Source organism: Petromyzon marinus, chromosome 48 (genome assembly GCF_048934315.1).
Source record: "Petromyzon marinus isolate PM22_M1 ecotype Great Lakes invasive population chromosome 48, UKy_Petmar_22M1.pri1.0, whole genome shotgun sequence".
NCBI classification, from domain to species: domain Eukaryota; kingdom Metazoa; phylum Chordata; class Hyperoartia; order Petromyzontiformes; family Petromyzontidae; genus Petromyzon; species Petromyzon marinus.
Window position 1 is genome coordinate 5,972,465 of NC_133714.1, and position 20,133 is coordinate 5,992,597.

At 53.7% G+C, this 20,133-nt stretch overlaps 1 protein-coding gene across 1 annotated transcript in view; it reads right to left on the reverse strand.

Moving 5' to 3' along the window:
* Positions 1 to 312: 312 nt before the first annotated feature.
* Positions 313 to 20,133, reverse strand: part of LOC116952744 (uncharacterized) — a 164,244-nt gene continuing 144,423 nt past the window's right edge. The window contains exons 6-8 of the mRNA XM_076074481.1: positions 13,139 to 13,653; positions 8,580 to 9,142; positions 313 to 1,626 (exon numbers count right to left, since the gene is read on the reverse strand). Of these exons, the coding sequence (XP_075930596.1) occupies positions 1,239 to 1,626; positions 8,580 to 9,142; positions 13,139 to 13,653 (1,466 nt within the window). The 3' untranslated portion in view covers positions 313 to 1,238. The remainder of the gene's footprint in view (positions 1,627 to 8,579; positions 9,143 to 13,138; positions 13,654 to 20,133) is intronic.

Genomic DNA, 20,133 nt, shown 5'->3' on the forward strand with positions numbered 1-20,133 from the left:
GTGCAAAAGCGCAGAAGCGTGGTCACCACAGCTACGCCTCTAAAAAGGAACGAAACGACTGGACTTCTCCACAAATGTGGCTGTCGCCTGATGAAGCCGGTTGTAATTACTGGCGAAACGTCGTACTCAGATTGTAAATGTTTGTGGCTTGGCTCTCCAACGCACCGGTGTTGCTGTACTAGTGACGGAATTGGCCACGTTCTGTTTACGTGACAACCCTCACTAGTTGGCCGTGTCGGGCGGTGGCGGGTTTTTCAACGACACATCTTTACATTTACGCGATCTAACCCAAACAAAAACAAAAAAAACCTCTTATAAATAGGGGGGAGTTTATTACATCGCCAAATTAGTTTTATTTCCTGCCGCCGCTTTTGCGCCCGTCTAGAAGAGGTTTACGCGCGTGCGAGATGCGGCTCCTGAACAATTTTTTGGTCAAAGAGGGACAAAAAATAACTCAAACAAAATTGTGGCTCTGCCTAGCCGATGACGGTTGCTTGCGCTGCAATCGAAAACGTCGCATTCTATCATTCTATCATTTCATTTATTTTCCTTCTACGTGACTTTACCGGAACAAACCAACGAGTATGACTCTTCTTCTTGAGACAGGTTGCCAAACCCCCCTGGCATGGACCGTCAGCCCCGTGTCCCGTAGGCCTCGCGTCACCTCGTCAGTAACTCACTTGTTCACAGATGTAAAACTCATTTCCGGAGAGATGCTTCGTGCGCTTAGTTTGTTGTCCTTCCCCCGCACCTCCGCCTAGCACGGTTGGCTACGTACGGTGCGCTAAAAAAAAAACTTCAACGTACATGTATGTATGTATGTACACGTGTGTGTGTGTATGTATGTACATGTCTCTTGGACTTTTCTCGCACCGTACGTTAGACAACCGTGTTAAATCGGAGATGCGGAGGACTCAAGTCGGAGGTGGTGTGTTAAAATGTGCTATCCGTTGACCCGCTGTTCTGGTTGGCCAGGAATATCGACCGGGGCGGTGTCTCACTGAACCCGATCGAGAATGTCGACCAGAATCCGTGGACCTGATTCACCGCCACCTCGCGTCCCGTTTTGCCGGCGCGTCGCGTCGGCCCGGGCACCGTCAGCCAGGCGCCTCCTCTCTCTCTCCTCCACCCCAGCGCCGGCAATCTCTTCTCTCTCCTCCACCCGCGGCATCCACCCCGACGCCGGCGTCTCCTCTCTCTCCTCCGCGGCACCGCCGGCGTCTCCCCAGCGGAGGACGTCAGCTGCAGGCGCCGTCGAGCACCGCGAAGATGCTCGTCGCCCTCGACCGGCCGTACGCCGGCGGTAACTGGTACCGGGGCGGCGGCGGCGGCGACGGCGGCGGGAGGAAGCCGGGGTTGGTCGCGGCGCGGAGGAGTGGCGGGGACCGTGGCTCGCGGGGCAGCAGCGCGGCCTTGCGCGGCGCCAGCACGCGCCGGTTGATGGCGAGGTCCCAGCGGACGACGCGGCGCGGGGCGGCCGGGCGGACGCGGTCCGTGCGCCGGCTCCGCCGCCGCCACCGCCACCGCGGGCAGCAGCGGCGGTGCTGGGCGGCGGCGGCGACGACGCCGCCGACGAGCAGCAGCGTTGAGACCACCAGGGCCGGCAGCACCGTCTCGAGCCACGACCTGCGGCAAGCGGCGTGGAATTCATTCGGCGAGACGGGTATATTGGGGGAGGGGGGGGGAGGGGGGCTTCTGATGTCGACGCGGCTCACAGAGAGGCCGGGGAGCGTCGACTGCGTGGGGGAGCTGTGGCACGGTGCGAGCGGTGCGGAATTTGCTACGGTGGCGCCGTGCCCCCAGGTGCCCGCCACGTGCAGGCGACGCGGGCGGCGGCGATCGGCTTACAGACGGCGGTCGCCCGTCCGAGCCACTCTCCAGCCTCGGATCCGAGGACTCCGGTGCGCGTCCGCGCCAAACGGCTGCTGGAGTCCGCACGGCGCCATCGCCTCGAAAGGTGGTGCGAGTTTTACGTTGACGCTTTGCTTTAGCTGCCGGAATAACAAGGTGGACGGGTGGACGCGCGCACAACACGGGATGCGCAGACGCCGAAGCCGGTCGGACGAGCCCCCCCGCCCCCCTCTCCCCCCTTTTATTTTTCTTTCACCGGCGTAAATGCGGCCTTGAGCGATTTATTTTGGAAACGCGGCCCTCCCCCCCCCTCTCCCTCCCCCCCCCCGATCGGTCGACTCGCTGCGCCCAGCTACGGCGAAGGGCCACGAAGTGACTCTGGCGGCGACGGTGTCATGACCCGCATCTCGAAACGAGAGAATGCGGCGTCGGTCCCGGCGACCGCGACTGAATTTTTCGTGTCGGCGGAATCTCGAGCGGGAGCGTGCCAACTGTAGCCGGATTCGCATCGCTGGGATGGAAGGGAGGACGAAAGGACGAGAGCGAGGAAGGAAGGAAGGCAGCAAGGAAGGAAGGTTGGCCGATGGGGCCGATTCGATGAGACGAAGTCCACGCTCCCCCGCTACCGGGGGGGTGGGCGCTCCGGTTTGGCGCGGTGCCGCGGGTTTACAGCCTCCTACCCCCCCCCCCCCCGTGTCGTGTCGGCCCCCCTCTCTCTCTCCGTGTCGGCGTGGCAATAACAAAATATTAATCGTGATAATAATTGACGACGGTCATGACGACGATCATGACGACAATCGCAAAATTGGGAAATTACGGAAACGATTTGCCACGGTGTCGCAAAAACCACGTGAACCCCCCCCCCCCCACCTAGTACCCCCCTGCCCCGCCCCCCAGTTTTTGTTGTCGTTGAGAAAAGCGCTTCAACGAACCTCAACGATCGACGAATGGACGATCACATTTGATTAATGTGCGTGGTAATATATCTATATATATATACATATCGCTGGGCTTCAGTTGTCATCTCGGTCATCAGGTGGGGCTGGGGCTGGGGGGAGAGAATTGGATGCTGCTGTAGAAGTCACTGGGGGGCAAATGGTTTTTTTTAAATGGGAGCCCTTGAGGCCGGCTTGTTGGGAGGGGGGAAGGAGATGGGCACGGGAAGAAAGAAGTGGGATGGGGAAAAAAAACTTTAAAGAGCGGCCTTCTTCCTCAATTTCATTTAAATGGAAATTCCCCGTCTAAAATGCGAATGTGCGAAGACTCATATTCATGAGCTCTTCACAGCACCACCACCACCACCGCCGCAACCACCACCGCCGCCGCCCCCTGCCTCTCCGTGCGTGCCTTATCTCAGCTTCGGAAATCTGATGCTCCGTTCGTCGCCTGTGTAATTTAACTGCGGGACATTGCGAATTTCAAAGACTTGACTTGGAAGCGCGCTCCTTCCCGCCCCCCGCCACCACCACCACCACCACCCTCCACCCACTCTGCCGTACATCTATTGGGGGATGGGGAGGGGGGGCCTTGTGGTCGACTAATATCTCTGCTGTTGATGATGAGTAATCTCACCCGTTGCGCAGTTCTCCTGCTCTCTCCGCTGGTCGCCATCGCTCAGAGTCGTCCGTGCGGCGACGGCGACACGCTGGCAGGTACATTGCCTGGTGCTCGCGCACGAGCCTTGGATATTTGTTGATGGAAAGGGCCAGCGATTTCCGACTCTTCCCACCCCCCTCTCCTCCCCATCACCACCAGCTGGGCTCACTCCACTCCCTTCCACCCCCCGCTCTCCTCAACCCCCTCCCAGGCTCCTTACCATGTTTTTCCTGCCAGCGCAATTGCGGCTGATTTGTATGACAGCGTTTTTAGAATTGGGAGCCGAGTGAATTTTGAATCGGTGTTCTCTCTGTCTTTTATATATATGTGTGTGTGTGCGCGCGTTAGGAATTTTCTGTTTGAGATTTTCTTTTTTTTATATATCCGAAACGTGCCATCAACATCGCGTCCCCCGAGATGAACAAGAGTCACAGAATCTCGCAGAGAAGCGAAACGAGAGCACGTGTAAAAATAAAATTAAAAAAATGCTTCTTCAGGCGGCTCTTTCCATCTCTTGCACAGAAGGAGGCGCACCCTTCCCACACTCTGCCACGTGATTGTCACGAGCCGATGGGTTGTTTATTTCTCAGATGAAATCCTGCTAAAATAATAACAAAAAAAAAACACTTTTTCACGGATTACTTTTTATCAACAGCCACTTGTCGACCGGGTCGAGACGATCAACTCACTGCAACAGAGAATCTGGGTTCGCCACGGACAGCTCTCCTGGCCTCTAAGCCACTCGGCCACCCAGTATTATATTTAAATTCATATTACGGAGCGTCTAAACGACGAGCTACGCTCCCAGCAGAGGTGGAAATTCACTTCTGAAGAGCGCACGCCGCTCACTCTCCCCGCTGAGCCACCTGGCCGGACGTCGATGCGCCACGAGCCAATCACCACCCCCCCCCCCCTAGCACCTCCTCGATGCCCGTCACGCTGCCTTCTAACGGAGGACACGTTCCCTTCCGAGATGCTCATTTGCAATCCTTTTGGAACTTTCACCGGCGACGGAGCCTCCAGCGATCCCTGCAACTAACGAGACTGTAACGTGCGTACGTACGCACGCGCGCATGCTGACATTCTCTCGCGCCGTACGTAGCCGACCGTGCTCGTAGGAGATGCGAAGCGACACGGGGATGCAAACGTGTATTGTACGGCAAACTTTTGGGATAATTATAATATTGATGATAACAAATATTCACTGTTCTAAAAAAATTAAAAAAGTGATTTTTCACGTGGAGCTTGCAAGGTGCGGTGGGGAGCAATAGGAATGCACGCAGATCAAATCGCGAAACGAATTGTTAAAGAGATGGAAAAAGCCCCTAAAAAAATAACACTTGCGCCTTGAGGCTGGATTTGAATGAAGAGTCGAAATAAAGATTCTGATAAATGAGCACCTGGTGAGGTGCGTAAACATCGCTATTGGGGGAGACAAAGGCGGTCGGGCGTGGTGGTGGCCCCCCCCACCACCCTCTCGTACGCTGTGCCGGCCTTCATAGGTGCTGCTACTCGTTGACAGCACTTGCCCCAACATCCTGTTAGGACTACACGGGGGACCTTTGTCATTGCGTGAGTCCAGATTTGTGTAACTTCGTTGACTTGACACCGGCCACACAAATTTAGGGGGCATCTTACTTTCCGGATCGTCTTAGAATCCGGAGTCTTGGGGCCCCAATACGTTCAAGGCCCCCCCCCTCATCCACCCAACCCCCCTCCCCCTCCGTCTCCCCCCCCCCGCCCCGGGTTCCCTATTAAACGATATACGTTCATCAAATATCCACTCAAATTCAAGCACGAATAAACACGGCTAGCAAAGCCAATAATCTCCCGCATGTCTCTCCACAGGCCGCATCTCTCTCCTGCCACCTCGCTACGTCCAACAGCGTCTCTCGCCTCTCGGCCCTAGCCCGGGTCGCCCTGGCACAAGAGGCAATGTGTTCTACATTTCACCTCTATAATAATAACAACAATATTATCGTAATTATCATCATATTTTTTGGAAATGTTATGTTACACGATTATTCTGCGATGACATATATGATGTATGAATATGTGATATTTCATCTCCAGGTGCTGAACTTAACTCCGTATCTCTTCTGTCGTCTCGGCAGTAATTTTATAAACTGGGATGTCGTTGCAGCAAGATGTTAACTCCCTCGCCTGGTTTGCAGGAGGTCGTGGTCGCGTTGATTCTTCTCCGGGTCCTCCGGTTTTTCCCTCCACATTAAAAATCACCGAGCGTTCGGAGTAATTGGCTGCTATAAATTTCCGCACGATGATGTTAAGCCGCCACTTCGTCGCGCTATAATTTGTGGTAGCCAAGTCGCTTCTGAAAAAAGAGAGCTGTAAAGCTCAGCGGGGCCTTACCTGGTGAAATATAAAAAAAAAAAATAGTTGTGTTTGTAGTTTGTAGTTAAAATCTCAGCAGGTGGAGGAGCCCGGGCGAGCCTCTGTTCAACTTCGCACGACGGCTGTCGCGACTAATGTTTTAACGATCAGCATTAGTTTCGCTTGGGTTACACCGTCGTGCAGAGTATAACGTAATTTTGTTTTATATATGAACACATTTTTACATATATATAAACCCTCACACCACCGGACGGAGCCAATCGAATCACGTCGCGGAAGGGGGCAAATGTCAAAAATTATTTGTTTCCTCGGCAAATCGCAGGAGGAGGGGGGCGGGTGGGGGGGTGTTGGGGGGGGGGTGATGTTGAGAAGGAAGCGGACTTGTGCCGATTTTATACTTTGTCAACAGTTCCCTCGCTTTTCAGTGTTCCTCCGGTTCGGCTGACGAAATAAAAACAAATCAAGTCAATCGCTATCTTTGCCCACGGCGTGACAAACCTCATTTGTATGGCTCCGTCGGGTGGTGGAGGGCTACGGTTATTCCATGCGTGGACAAACTAGCCCTCCCAAAAACAAAATACCGACTACGAATCCGAGAACGTTCGGCGCAACGTTGCGCGAGACGGATCGGCGGTGCGCCCAGGTTATAATGAATTCTCACCGCTCGTTAATTGGACTTCTCCGAGGACGAATAATTTTTAGGCGGCCCGCTCGCTTCGGTTTGCCGTTGACGGCATCGCCCGCCCGCCCGCCAGCCCCTCGTGATGTTCCGATTGTTATTTTTTCACGCAACGTCGACACGACGTTGCGGGCACGCACGGCACGCACGGCGGTTAAGCGGCAAAGCAGCCGCCTGCCTCTGACTCAGCGGGATCCGCCGCTGGCTCCTGGATGCCGATGTTCAACGCCGTGCGGTCCGCGCTGCTTGCCTGTCAATCTGTCGGTCGGAGTCGGCCTCATGGTTGATGTTATCTTCTCCACACACCCGCACCCCCCCCCTAAAGCAGGACCGAACTGAATTTGAAACAGGAAAATAAATAGGCGCTTGTGTGGCTTGAGGTGTGGGGAGCTGGGTGTGTGTGGGGGGGGGGGAGTGGGAGTGGGGGGTATTCTAATGCTTGTTGTATCGGAGCAATGAGCCAGCAAGGCTGAGGTCTTGGATTTGAATTCCATCACCAAATGGCTTAAAATGGGCTCTCGAATACAAAACATTTGAATGGTCTGAGCCCTGGTCACCGATGACTGCACACACAAACACACAAACACACAAACTAATATTCATAGACTGGGAAGGCGATGCGAGGTGAACAATTTGTGGGTCGCCGAGTTTCATTACGGGCAGGCTGTGGCGACCGATATCCGGACCGGTCCAGGACACCCCCCACACCCCTCCCCCACCACCAACACCCCCCCACTACCCCCCCCACTACCCCTCCACCACCCCCACCACCCCCCACTACCCCCCCCACCCCACACCACTACCCCCCGCCACCCCCCCACCACTACCCCCCACCACCCTCCCCACCACCCCCCCACCACCACCCCCACTACTACCCCCGCACCCCCCCGCACCCCCCCACTACCACCAACCCCCACCACCACCCCACCACCACCCCCACCACTCCCCCGCACCCCCTCCCCCACCACCCCCCACCACCAACCCCCACCACCAACCCCCACCACTACCCCCACCACCACCCACACGACTACTCCCGTACCAACCCGCCACCATCACCCCCACACCACTCACCCCCACCACTACCCCGGCACCAGCCCCCCACCATCACCCCCCCACCACGACCCCCCACCACCCACCCAACACCTCCCATCACCACCCCCCCCCACAACCCCCCCTACCACCACACCTCCCACCACTATCCCCCCCCCACCACCTCCACACCCCCCACCACCACCACCAACCCCCACTACCACCTTCCAACCACCACACCCCCCACCACCACCCCCGCACCAACCCCCACCACCCACGCCACCACCAACCACCGACCCTCCCACCACCCAACCACACCGAGTGGTGTGGTCAAGTGCGGTGGAGCGATCCCCAGGGCTGACGTGGCACGGGGGAGAACGTCACCCGGCAGTGGACTGAGAAAGAATGTTCAATTATATTCGTGTCGAGAGACGTTTACACGGGGCGCTTCAAAAAGATGTTAACACTTCGGAGAATTCGCAGCAACACCGCGTGACAATGTGCCGCCGCCTCCGGGCTCTGGAGACCACCTGGAGAAGATTCCAGGCCACGCGTTGACGACGATGGCGAACGAGTGGGGAGACTCTTTGACATTTAGAAGCTATTAAAATTACATTTGTTATTCTTGGTTCTTTCGGTAAAGTCACGTAGAAGGGAAACGATAAAATAGTAAAAAAATATAAAACAATAAAAAACAATTCTATTTTTTATTATTTTATTGTTTCCCTTCTACGTGACTTTACCGAAAGAACCAAAAATATGAATCCCTGCAGTCACGAAAGCTTTAAATAAAAATTACATTTGTTATCACGTTACAGTGCATTATCAGTTCTTTGTCCATTAACAACGATAGTCCCGTATACGTGTTAACATTTTTTTAAGCAACCCTGTATATATTTACGGGATCTGCTCCTCCTCCCCCCCCCAAAAAAAAAAAACCTTTAACGTAGCTACAAATATACCGTACGTATATCAATCATACACACACTCGTGTGTGTGTGTGTATATGTGTGTCAATTCACAACGCGTTGCGTGTCGCCGGCCTACCAGCGCCGGCTCTCTCCTCTCGCACCTGAGCTCGCTGGTGTGCAGCGGAACGCGCGTGACCTCTCCCCCGGCGAGCTCCGCCCGGCCGCCACCGGCGGCGCCGCCGGCCCCCGCCGCCGCCGCCCCCGTGTCGCAGGCGCCGTGGAGCTCCGTGTCGCCCAGCCGCTCCACCCAGAACTCGGGCAGCAGCGCCCAGAAGAAGCCGGGCGTGGGCGCGCCCTGCCCACCGGCGCCCATTCGGCGCACGAGCCGGGCGATGGCGCCCCACCGGCACCGGAGTCCGTGCGCCAGCGACACGTTGAACCAAGCGACGCGCGTGCTCTCGGCGGGCCCGCCGACGCCGCCGTGGCGGCCGCGGCCGCGGTGGCGGCCGCGGCCGCCGCGGCCGCGCTCGTCCTCGACGGCGTCGGCGGGCGCCGGCGCGAGGGAGAGCAGCGCGACGTTGCGGGCGTCGCGGTCGCCGAAGAACGACGCCACCTTGGAGAGGAGCGCGGCGGCGAGGCTGCGGTTTGCGGCGAAGGCGGCGTGCGGCTCGCGCAGCGTCAGCCAGAAGACGTGCGATGGGGTCTCTCGCAGGGCCGGGAGGACCTGGCGCGCGGGGATGGTGGGCCGCACCGGGCGGAGAGAGAGAGGAGAGAGAGAGGAGAGAGAGAGAGGAGCGGGCGAGCGAGCGGGAGGACGGGCGGTGGCGTTAGAGAGGAGAGGCTAAGGCTGGGAACCGCCGACAGGCTCGGTTCGAGTCCCGGGTTGGCTGAGTGGAGCGAGTTGATGGTTTCAGTCTCGGTCACGGCCATACGCAAACAAAAAAAAAACAATTACATCGCGTAAAAAAAGAAAAAAATGTCCTGCACTCAAATTGGATAAATTCCACGTATCGGAATTAAAATGAGAATGAGTGCCATGTAGAAAGTAAGCACAGCAAGTAGGAGAAGGTTATAAATTGTGCTCTTTTTCGAGCTATTGTTTCCCCGTGCGTGTGTGTTTTTTTTTCGTCCGAGCACTTTGCCTTTCTCCAATTTGACTTCGCGGTCAGCAATGTAATGGCCGACATCCTGGGTTCAAATGGGAGCAGCCGCCCCTGATGAAGTCGGCTTCTCAGGTGCAACGAATTGACCACCTAATCCCAGTCACCGCGGACTGAACAGCGGAAGCCGTCCCATCAAGTTTTGGTTCGACACTGACATTTTGATGCCTTCCAATCGCGGCAATTCTAGCTCTGCGGAAATATAATGAGAATAAAAGTACGGTGGCAAATAACCTGGGGCTCTACTGTGATGGTTTAGTGTGGGAAGAAATCACTATGGGGAGTGTCCACCATGGGTGGTATTCACCATGGGAAGTGTCTACCACTTCCCATGGTGGTATTCACCATGGCTCGTATCCACCATAGGAAGTTATCACCATGGGTAGTGTCCACCATGAGCAGTGTGCACCATATGTAGTGTCCACCATGAGTAGAATGCTTGGCATATAAAACCCTTCTGTTTAATACAGACTGATATTCTCTATTGCACACGCTCCGATGTCAGCCTACTTTAGGAATCTTTTAATTTTTCCATGAGAAGAAGAAGGGGGAGAATAAATAAAACCCACTACCGCCGGTCAACTTGCTAGCATGCATATTTATGATGTGTAGACATAAAATGCGTCGACAAAATCCACGATGGAATATGCCAACCCGCCAGCGGACAAATAAGGCATCTTTGGTCCAATGGCTCACAGTCAAAGTCAACGCGTTAGCCACAGAACCACCTTAACCCTCATTCAGGATGGATTTCTTCCCGAAGAAAATGAGAAATAAATCCCCCGCCCCCCACAACTCTCCCCCCCTCGCATCCTCCTCCCTCTGTTAGCCTGACTCCGCTAAGCCACTGCATTCTGTCGCAATCACAAAACAGGAGCTCATGCGCGCGCCGCCAAATCAGCCATCATCGCCGGCCGATCGCTGGCGACGAACCCCTCTGATGGACGAGCGTCAAACAAAGACTCTTGGCGGCGTCCGTTCCGATGAGCCTGACATTCACTGCAAGGTGTTTGGCACCGGGGGAGTCGGAGGCCCGGGGAACTCGAAGGCTGCCCGACGCACCCACCGCCTTCCGTCGTGACGCTTGCCCGAATGAGCGTTGTCATTTTTTTTATAGTTCTGTTTTGCCGGGAGCGTCGGGCTCTACGGGACGTTCGGGTTAAGCTGTCGAGTTGTAAAGGTATTTATAATCTGTCGTTGTGTACCCAGGAAAGCCTCGCCGAGTCTGAAGACGGATTCCTTGTTTGTTTCTTCTTCTTCTTCTCCTGGAGGGTCATGCGTTTGAATGTTTCATGCCAGATTAAAACAACGTGGGCTTTTTGTGTGCCCGCGCGTGTGTGTGTGTGGTACTGCGTTGGGTTTTGTTAGGGAGCGGCAGTGTGGCGGGAGTGAACCTGGCGAACCCGAGTTCGATTCCCGCTCACGGTTAACACCAGTGACAGCAAATATCTGAACTTGGTTCCTGGGCCTCCCCCTAGGTCGACTCAGCCTCAAATGAGTACCTGGTGTGGTGTGCAAATATCACCACTGGGAAGACAAAAGCTGCCGGGCGTGGTGTTGGCCACGCAACCCCTCGTGTGCCGTGCCGGCCTTCATGACGAGACAAAGATCCCCCATATAGCATTAACACACTGTAGGGGCAAGTGCTGTCAGAGAGCACCAATGAAGGCCGGAACGGCACCCAAGGGGGTAGGTGGCCAGCACCACGCCCGACCGCCTTTGTCTCCCCAGTGGCGATGTTTACACACCGCACCAGGTTACTTATTTGAGGCTGAGTCTACCCAGGGGAGGCTCAGGACCGGTTCAAGTAATTGTCACCGGTGTTGGCCGTGAGCGTGAACTCGGGTCTCCGGGTTCGTAGCGCAGGGCACTAACCGCTGTACTACCGCTCCCCGTAACCGGCCTTCGTAGGTGCTCGCTAACAGCACTTGCCCCAACAGTCTGTGCAGGCTACACGGGGGATCTTTGTCTTTTTGGGGTTTTGGTGAATAAGGACAAGTGGCAAAACCGCGACGCGTTCCCTTCAATAACTGCGCTGATGAAAAAAATGTCCGTGAAATATAAATATATATATAAGAGTATCGAAGGCAAAAGCCTTTCCTCTGATCTTTCCGCTCTTACCTCAAGACAAGCACGAGTGTCGTTGTGGAAAATATCAACAATAAATAGGCGGACCAAAAGCGTCGTCTCCCCTTCATGTTTTAGGATGGGCGAGTAGGTAGTCCTTGGGCCAGACAAGATATCGGTACCACCCAAGGTAGCAAAACTTCAATGGTGCCATTTGATTTGTTACACCAACAGGAGTAAAATAATGCACGATAACATTTCCAAATGAGCAGCTGTTTTATTTTTTCTCGCAGGAAACCTGTTTTTGCACCCACAGTAACTGGCTTTGGTCTAGGTAGTTTTTCAATAATAATAATAATGCCCATTTCATCGTTCCGGACGCCTGACATCGGGTATGGGTAGAAAAGTCACGGTAACTACAACTAAGCTGCCACTCCGCAAAAAGGTTATAATATCAGAATATGTGTACAAAAAATCATTACTCGACTTTGCCACCACGGGTCCAATAAGTATTTTTTTTGGTCTGAACTATAGGGGAGGAGAGACGCTTGACGGTTTCGAGCTCAGCGATTTGCAGGGAGGACGTCTGCACGCAAAACAAAACGAACCAAGCGACCGATAGCAGGAGGCTCACTCGCCGCTCACCTCCGATGAACACGGTTGGCTACGTACGGTGCGAAACAAGTTCAACATACGTACACACATGCATACACCTCCAATTAATGCAGTTGGCAAGGTATGGTGCGGAAGAAGTTTAACATACACACATACATACACATCTGATGAGGATGGTTGGCTACGTATGGTGCGAAAGAAGCTCGACACACACACACAACGACGTACATGTACACACACGTACACACAAAGATCCCCCATATAGCCTTAACAGACTGTAGGGGCAAGTGCTGTTAGCGAGCACCTATGAAGGCCGGAACGGTACACGAGGGGGTGGGTGGCCAGCACCACGCCCGACCGCCTTTGTCTCCCTAGTGGCAATGTTTACACACCGCACCAGGTACTCATTTGAGGCTGAGTCGACCTAGGGGAGGCCCGAGACCGGTTCAGATAATCGTCACTGGTGTTGGCCGTGAGCGGGAATCGAATCCCGGTCGCCAGGTCCATAGCGCAGCGCGCTAACCGCTACACTATCGCTCTCCACATGTACACACACACGTACACACACACGTACACACACACACGTACACACACACGTACACACACACACACGTACACACACGTACGTACACACACGTACACACACATGTACACACACACGTACACACACACGTACACACACGTACGTACACACACATGTACACACACACACGTTCACATACACACACGTACACACACACACGTACACACACGTACACACACACACACGTACAAACACGTACACACACACGTACACACACACACACACGTACACACACACGTACACACACACACACACGTACACACACACACACACGTACACACACGTGCGTACGTACCTCGATGACGAACGCGTCGCGCGTCTCGAGCCCGCCGGCGTCGCGCGCCACCATCACGAACTCCTGCGGGGGACGCGCCGCGTCGCCTCCCAGCGGGACGCCGACGATGGCCCTCGCCCGGGCGTCGAAGCGCACCCACGACGATGACGACAATGATGACGATGATGATGACGACAATGATGACGATGATGATGACGACGATGATGACGGCGACGACCACGAGGGAGGCTGCTGCTGTTGCTGCGACGGAGGATGATGATGATGATGATGAGGAGGACGATGATGATGCTGATGATGCTGCTGATGAGGAGGATGATGATGAGGATGATGATGACGATGCGACTCGGCCGGCACGAGCGAGAGACGCAGCCGGGCAGCGTCGCCGTCCTCGGCGTCGAAGAAGGTGTCGTCAGGCACGCGGAACGAGAGCATGCGGCCCGCCTGGGCCCGTACCAGGTCGATGGGGTTGAGCAGACGCGGGGGAGTGTTGGGCGACGCGCCAGCCACCGCAGCCGCTGAAGAAACGCGCGCGGGACCCACTCTCGATTAGCCACAGCTGCCGATTGGCCGCACGTACGGTGCGAAAGAAGTTCGACAATGTACAGGGACGTTGAGTGTTTGCGTGGGGGGGTGGGGGGTGGAGGGGGGGGGGGCAAATACAGCGTAACGCCGTTTCAATACGGGCAAAATAAATTAATAATGTTTGTCTATTTGTTTGCGTTTCTCCCTTGTGATGGGGCTTTGTAGGATGAACGTTGAGATTTATAGGGGTCACCAATAAGGTCTGAACTGGTCTGTAATAAGGTAGGGGCACTGATTAGGGGTTGACAGGTATGACATGCTGTGCACACACTACACTATACACCACACTATTTTACTTTACTACTATACAACAACCACCGCTAATCGCCACGAAGTAGCGGTGACGTCACCACGGTGCTTGTGCCAGGCTAAGTGCACTTTGAGGCCACGTGAAGTGTCGAACTCCCGCTGGCAGGAGGTCACGGGACGGAACCATCAGCTTGGCATGGGTCGACTGAATGAGATGACTGGCCGATGCAGCACCACCTGTGCCCCTTACTATTCAAACTATACCAAAGACAAAGATCCCCCGTATAGCCTTAACAGACTGTAGGGGCAAGTGCTGTTAGCGAACACCTATGAAGGCCGGCATGGCACACGACGGGGTGAGTCGCCAACACCACTCCCGGCCGCCTTTGTCTCCCTCGTGGCGATGTTTACACATCGCAGCAGGTACTCATTTGAGGCTGCGTCGACCTAGGGGAGGCCCATGACCGGTTCAGATAATCGTCACTGGTGTTAGCCGTGAGCGGGAATCGAACGCGGGTCGTCAGGTTCGTATCGCAGCGCGCTAACTGCTAGACTACCGCTCCCCAACTCACACACACATCACAGGCCTTTGTGTCTCGAGAGACAATTCTTTTTTTGCGCCTTACGAGGTCAGCTGTAGGTTTTGCAGCGCCTAGAACGACTTAGTAGGCCAATCCTTGAGTGACAATCCTTGCCACAGCAATTGCAAGTGAATGCGGTGGCAGCTCCAGATGTGTTTGTTGCTTTTTCTTTACGTCGCTCCCTCTTGGTCTGCCAAGCAGTGTGTCTCTTTTCTCCTCGCCTCTCCTGAGGCCTGTTTTTACAGCCTGCTGCCAGCTGAATCGGTAGCCGGCAGTTTCCTCCCAGTCATTGGGGTTGATGTCGCAGCTCTTCGTGTCCCGTTCACAGACATCTTTGAAGCGCAGGACCGGGCGACCAGTGACCCGTGTGCCTGATGCCAGCTCGCCGTACAAGACATCCTTGGGTATTCTGCCATCCTGCATGCGGCGCACGTGTCCAAGCCATCTCAGGCGCCTATGACTGAGTAGAAAGTACATGCTGGGAATGTTGGCCAAGTTGAGAACTGAGGTGTTGGGAATGCGATCTTGCCATCTGATATCGAGGATGCGCCTGAGACATCGGAGGTGGAATGTGTTTAGTCGATGTTCTTGATGGGCGTATGTTGTCCAGGACTCAGACCCATAGAGGAGGGTGCTAAGGACGCAGGCCCGGTACACTTGTACTTTGGTGTTGAGCGTTAGGGATGTATTCTCCCACACTCTTTTAGTCAACCTGAACATAGCTGTTGACGCCTTCCCAATGCGCTTGTCAATCTCTGTGACAAGGGACAAATTGTAGGTGATGGTAGAACCCAAGTAGGTGAAGTCCTGAACGACTTCCAGGGTGTAGCTGCCAATGTTTATGGAAGAGGTGTCTCTGACATCCTGGCCCGTGACATTGGTCTTTTTCAGACTGATTGTCAGGCCAAAGTTGTTGCAGGCATTGGCAAGGTGGTCGATGAGTGTCTGCAAACCTTGTTCTGTGTGAGCTGTCAGCGCAGCATCATCAGCGAATAGGAGTTCTCTGATGAGGACTTTGCGGACTTTGGTTTTGGATCTGAGACGACCAAGGTTGAAGAGTTTGCCATCAGATCTTGTATGGAGAAAGACTCCCCCTCTTCTGCTGTCCCAAAGGCATGTGTGAGCATAAGTGAGAAAAAGATGCCAATCAGTGTTGGGGCAAGCACGCAGCCCTGCTTTACAGCACTGAGTATGGGAATTTCCTCTGAGGTGGTGCCGCTGTGCTGTATTGTTCCTTTCATGTTGTCATGGAAAGAGGAGATTACTGCCAGCAGCTTCGGTGGACAGCCGATCACTTTGAGGAGTTTGAAGAGGCATCCCCTACTGATGAGGTCAAAGGCTTTTGTAAGATCAATGAATGCCAAGTACAAGGGCATTCTCTGTTCTCGACATTTCTCCTGTAGCTGACGCAAGGAGAAGAGCATGTCAATTGTAGACCTTCCTGCTCTGAAGCCACACTGAGCCTCAGGATACGTCCTCTCAGCTAGTATCTGTAACCTGCTGAGGGTCACAAGGGGACAAAGGTTTTCCCCACAATGCTCAGCAGGGAGATGCCGCGGTAGTTATTGCAGTCCCCACGGTCACAGTTGTTTTTATATAGGGTGATGATGTTGGAGTCTCTCATGTCTTGAGGCACTGCTCCTTCTTCCCAGCACTGGCAGAGAAGTTCATGGAGTTTTTTGAGGACGGCGGGTTTTGCACATTTCAGTACCTCAGGTGTGATGCCGTCCTGTCCCGGTGACTTGCCACTGGCTAGTGAGTTGATGGCGTTGTCAAGTTCCTTCAAGGTTGGAACATTGTCCAGTTCGTGTATTGTTGGTAGGGGCTCTACAGCAGCTAGGGCAGCTTCTGACACACCGTTGTCTCGTGAGTAGAGCTCTGAGTAGTGTTCTACCCACCTGGCCATTTGCTCTTGTTTATCAGTGATGATGGCCCCTGTGCTGGATTTAAGGGCCTCCTGATGTTTGGACCAAAGGCTGTCTTGATGCCTTCATACATGGCACGGATATTGCCAGTGTCAGAGGCGAGTTGGATCCTACTGCTGAGGTTCACCCAGTAGTTGTTGGCGCAGCGTCTGGCGGTCGTTTGAGCTGCACTGCGTGCAGCTTTCAGAGCCCTTAATGATTCTGTACTTGGGACTTGCTTGTTCTTCAGGAGCGCCATGCGTTTGGCTTGGAGGATGGGTTCCAATATAGCCAGGTGTTCCTAAAACCAGCCTGTGTTCCGCCTTGTCTGCTTGCCGAAGGTATTGATGGCTGCATTAAAGATGGCGTCTCTGATGTATGCCCACTTTGTCTCCACGCTTCCATCTGGTGTGTCGTGTAGGGACTGCTCAAGGCTGTGTTGGAATAATTGAGTGAGCTCTGGGAGGGATGTCTTGGCAGAGTTGATGCGTAGGTAGCACTTTTGTTTGAGTCCGTGTATCTTTTTGGGGCGTGGTCTGACCTTGCTGGATACCAGCGAGTGATCGGTGTCACAGACTGCACTGTGGTAGCTGCGTGTGATGAGTACCGAGTTCAGGAGGGCTCGTTGGATGATGACGAGGTCCAGTTGGTGCCAATTAAGAGACCTTGGATGTCTCCATGATACTTTATGGCATGGTTTTGTGAGAAAGAATGAGTTTGTGATACAGAGATTGTGGTATGAACAAAACCCCAGTAGTCTTTGGCCACTGACATTCATCTTTCCAATGCCATGATAGCCAAGGCATGCGGGCCACGCGTCGTGGTCAGCCCCAACCCTTGCATTGAAGTCTCCCAACATAAACATATGCTCAGAGCTGGGGATTTTGCTAATAATATTGTGAAGCTCTTCATAGAATTGGTCATGAATCTTCGGAGGTGAGTAGAGTGTTGGGGCGTATACACTCAGGATGTTTACATGGCCAGAAGCAGTGAGCAATCTCATGAGTAGAATCCGCTCGGAGCCTGCAGTCAGTGGCTCTATCATGCCAAGGAGTGTGTTTTTGACGGCGAACCCAACACCGTGTTGGCTTGGTTCGTTCTGCTGTTTCCCTTGCCAGTAGAAAGTGTAGTCACTCTCTCGTAGTGAGCCACTGCCAGCAAGCCGGGTCTCCTGCAGTGCTGGAATATCGACATGGAGTCCCGCCAACTCCCTGTCGATAACTGCGGTCTTTCGGATGTCCTCAATCTGCAATAGATCTTCGGAGAGTCCAGAACACATTGTGCGTAGATTCCAGCTTGCAAAATGAAGGGCTGGAACCTTCTTTCGTTTTGTTTTGCTTTTGTCTGGTGCAGGTTTTGCAGCCCACTTGTCTGGTGATGAACCATAAGCTCCAAGCACCCATTGGAGCAGGTGAGCCGTGGCGGGAAAGCACCTTATGGCCGGGGGCTGCCCAGCTTGAGGCAGGTGGCGGTAGCTATCCATTGGGGTGCAATCACGCCTCCCACCGATGATGGCAACCCGTGGCGCCCATTTTTTACGCCAATCTAAAATGAGCTTATAACCCGTGACTGCTGCCATCCGTGTTTCTTGGCCACGATTAGCTGGCCGAAGAGTGTCCTCTCCCCATTTTTGCACCTCTTGTTAGCGCAAAACCCGGGCAGGTTTTTCTGGAAATCCTGGGTTGCCCATGCGTCAGGATCCCCTCCTCGGCCTTGCCGGTGATGTCCAAAGGAGTGCCACGCACGACGTTTGGTACCAGTTTGGCTGCAGGGGCTGCCGGGAATGTGCCGCAGTGCGTCACAAAACCGCCTGAGGGGCCCCACTCCTGAGTTTCCGTCGGGGTTCACTCCCTTAGCCGTTGACTCTCCCGAGACACTCACAAGGCAGTGAGAAAACCGCGTAACCCTGGGAGGGGCCCTTAGCAGGTACTGACAGCCGGGCCAGCTGTGCCTGGGACTCGCGTAAGGCAGGGTCGTCACGCCCTGAGGTCGTTTATCACAAACTACCCGCAACTATACACTACTATACATACACACTACAATACACTACACTATACACTACAATACACTACACTATACACTACAGTACACTACACCACTATACACTACTATACATACACACAATACACTACTATACATACACACACAATACACTACTATACATACATACACACACAATACACAACTATACATACATACACACAATACACTACCATTAGCACGGTTGGCTACGTACCTTGCCAAATAAGTTCTACATACGTACACTATACACTACAATACACTACACTATACACTACAGTACACTACACCACAATATACTATTATACATATGCACAATACATTTCGATATCACGGTTAGCTACGTAACCTGCCAAAGAAGTTCTACATACGTACACTATACACTACAATATAGTACACTATACACTACAGTACACTACACCACTATATACTATTATACATACACACAATACATTACGGTTATCACGGTTGGCTACGTACCCTGCCAAAGAAGATCTAAATACGTACACTATACACTACAATATACTACACTATACACTACAGTACACTACACCACTATATACTATTATACATACACACAATACACTACGATTACCACGGTTGGCTACGTACCCTGCCAAAGAAGATCTACATACAGTACGTACACTATACACTACAATACACTACTATACACTACTCTCCGCTATACGAAATTGAAAACTCATTCCTTGAGAACTGCTTCGTGTGTTTAGTCTGTTGTCCTTCCCCTCGCACCTCCGATTAGCACGGTTGGCCACGTGCGGTGCGAAATAAGATCGACGTACACGTAATGTCTCCTCTGGCCAATCCATGTGTTTGTGCTACGAACAAGGGCCATCACCTGAAACGTCGTCGACTGCATGCTTCACCTTGTAGAGTTGTAAGGAAGCTCATGGTATGATTGACGAACGCGTTATTTTTTTTATCCATCTTGATGTACCCCCCACCCACTCATCCCCCGTAAGCGTACAGCATCATATTGCGACAACGGGAGGCTGATCAAATCCCCATAAATGACCTCGTTGCTGTAAGCATTATCATTATTATTGTTTGTGTGCGCTAACTCAAGACTTTGACAATTTCCGCGACTAAATGCCACTTCGGGCATGGCAATGCGACTCTTGGCTTTATAGACGCGGCGTTTCGTCGGGGGGGGGGGGGGAGGTGATGATTGATCGTCCTAATGCTCGGTGATGGAATTTTTTGCAACGAAAAGGGCTCAGAGTTGTCGGTAATGAGGCCGGGATGATTAACCGCATCGCCGCCGGGGCTAATTGATCTTGGGAGGGTTGAGAGGTGTTTTTTTTTTGTTGACATTTTCCCGGTACAGCGATAGACCCCGGAAAACTTAACCCCTTGGACACGATCGGTGAACCCCGAGGTATTTACTGGGGGTGTGAGGTCAATGAGTGTGCGCTGTTGAGCACGTACAGACACAAAAAGATCCACCCTATAGCCTTCACCGACTGTTGGGGCAAGTGCTGTTGCCGAGCGCCTATGAAGACTGGAACGGCACACGAGGGGGTGGGTGGCCAACACCACCCTCTCCCCACTTGCCCATGTTTTACGCATCGCACCAGGTACTCATTTGAGGCCGAGTCGACCTACGGGAGGCCCGGGACCGGCTCAGACGATGGTCACC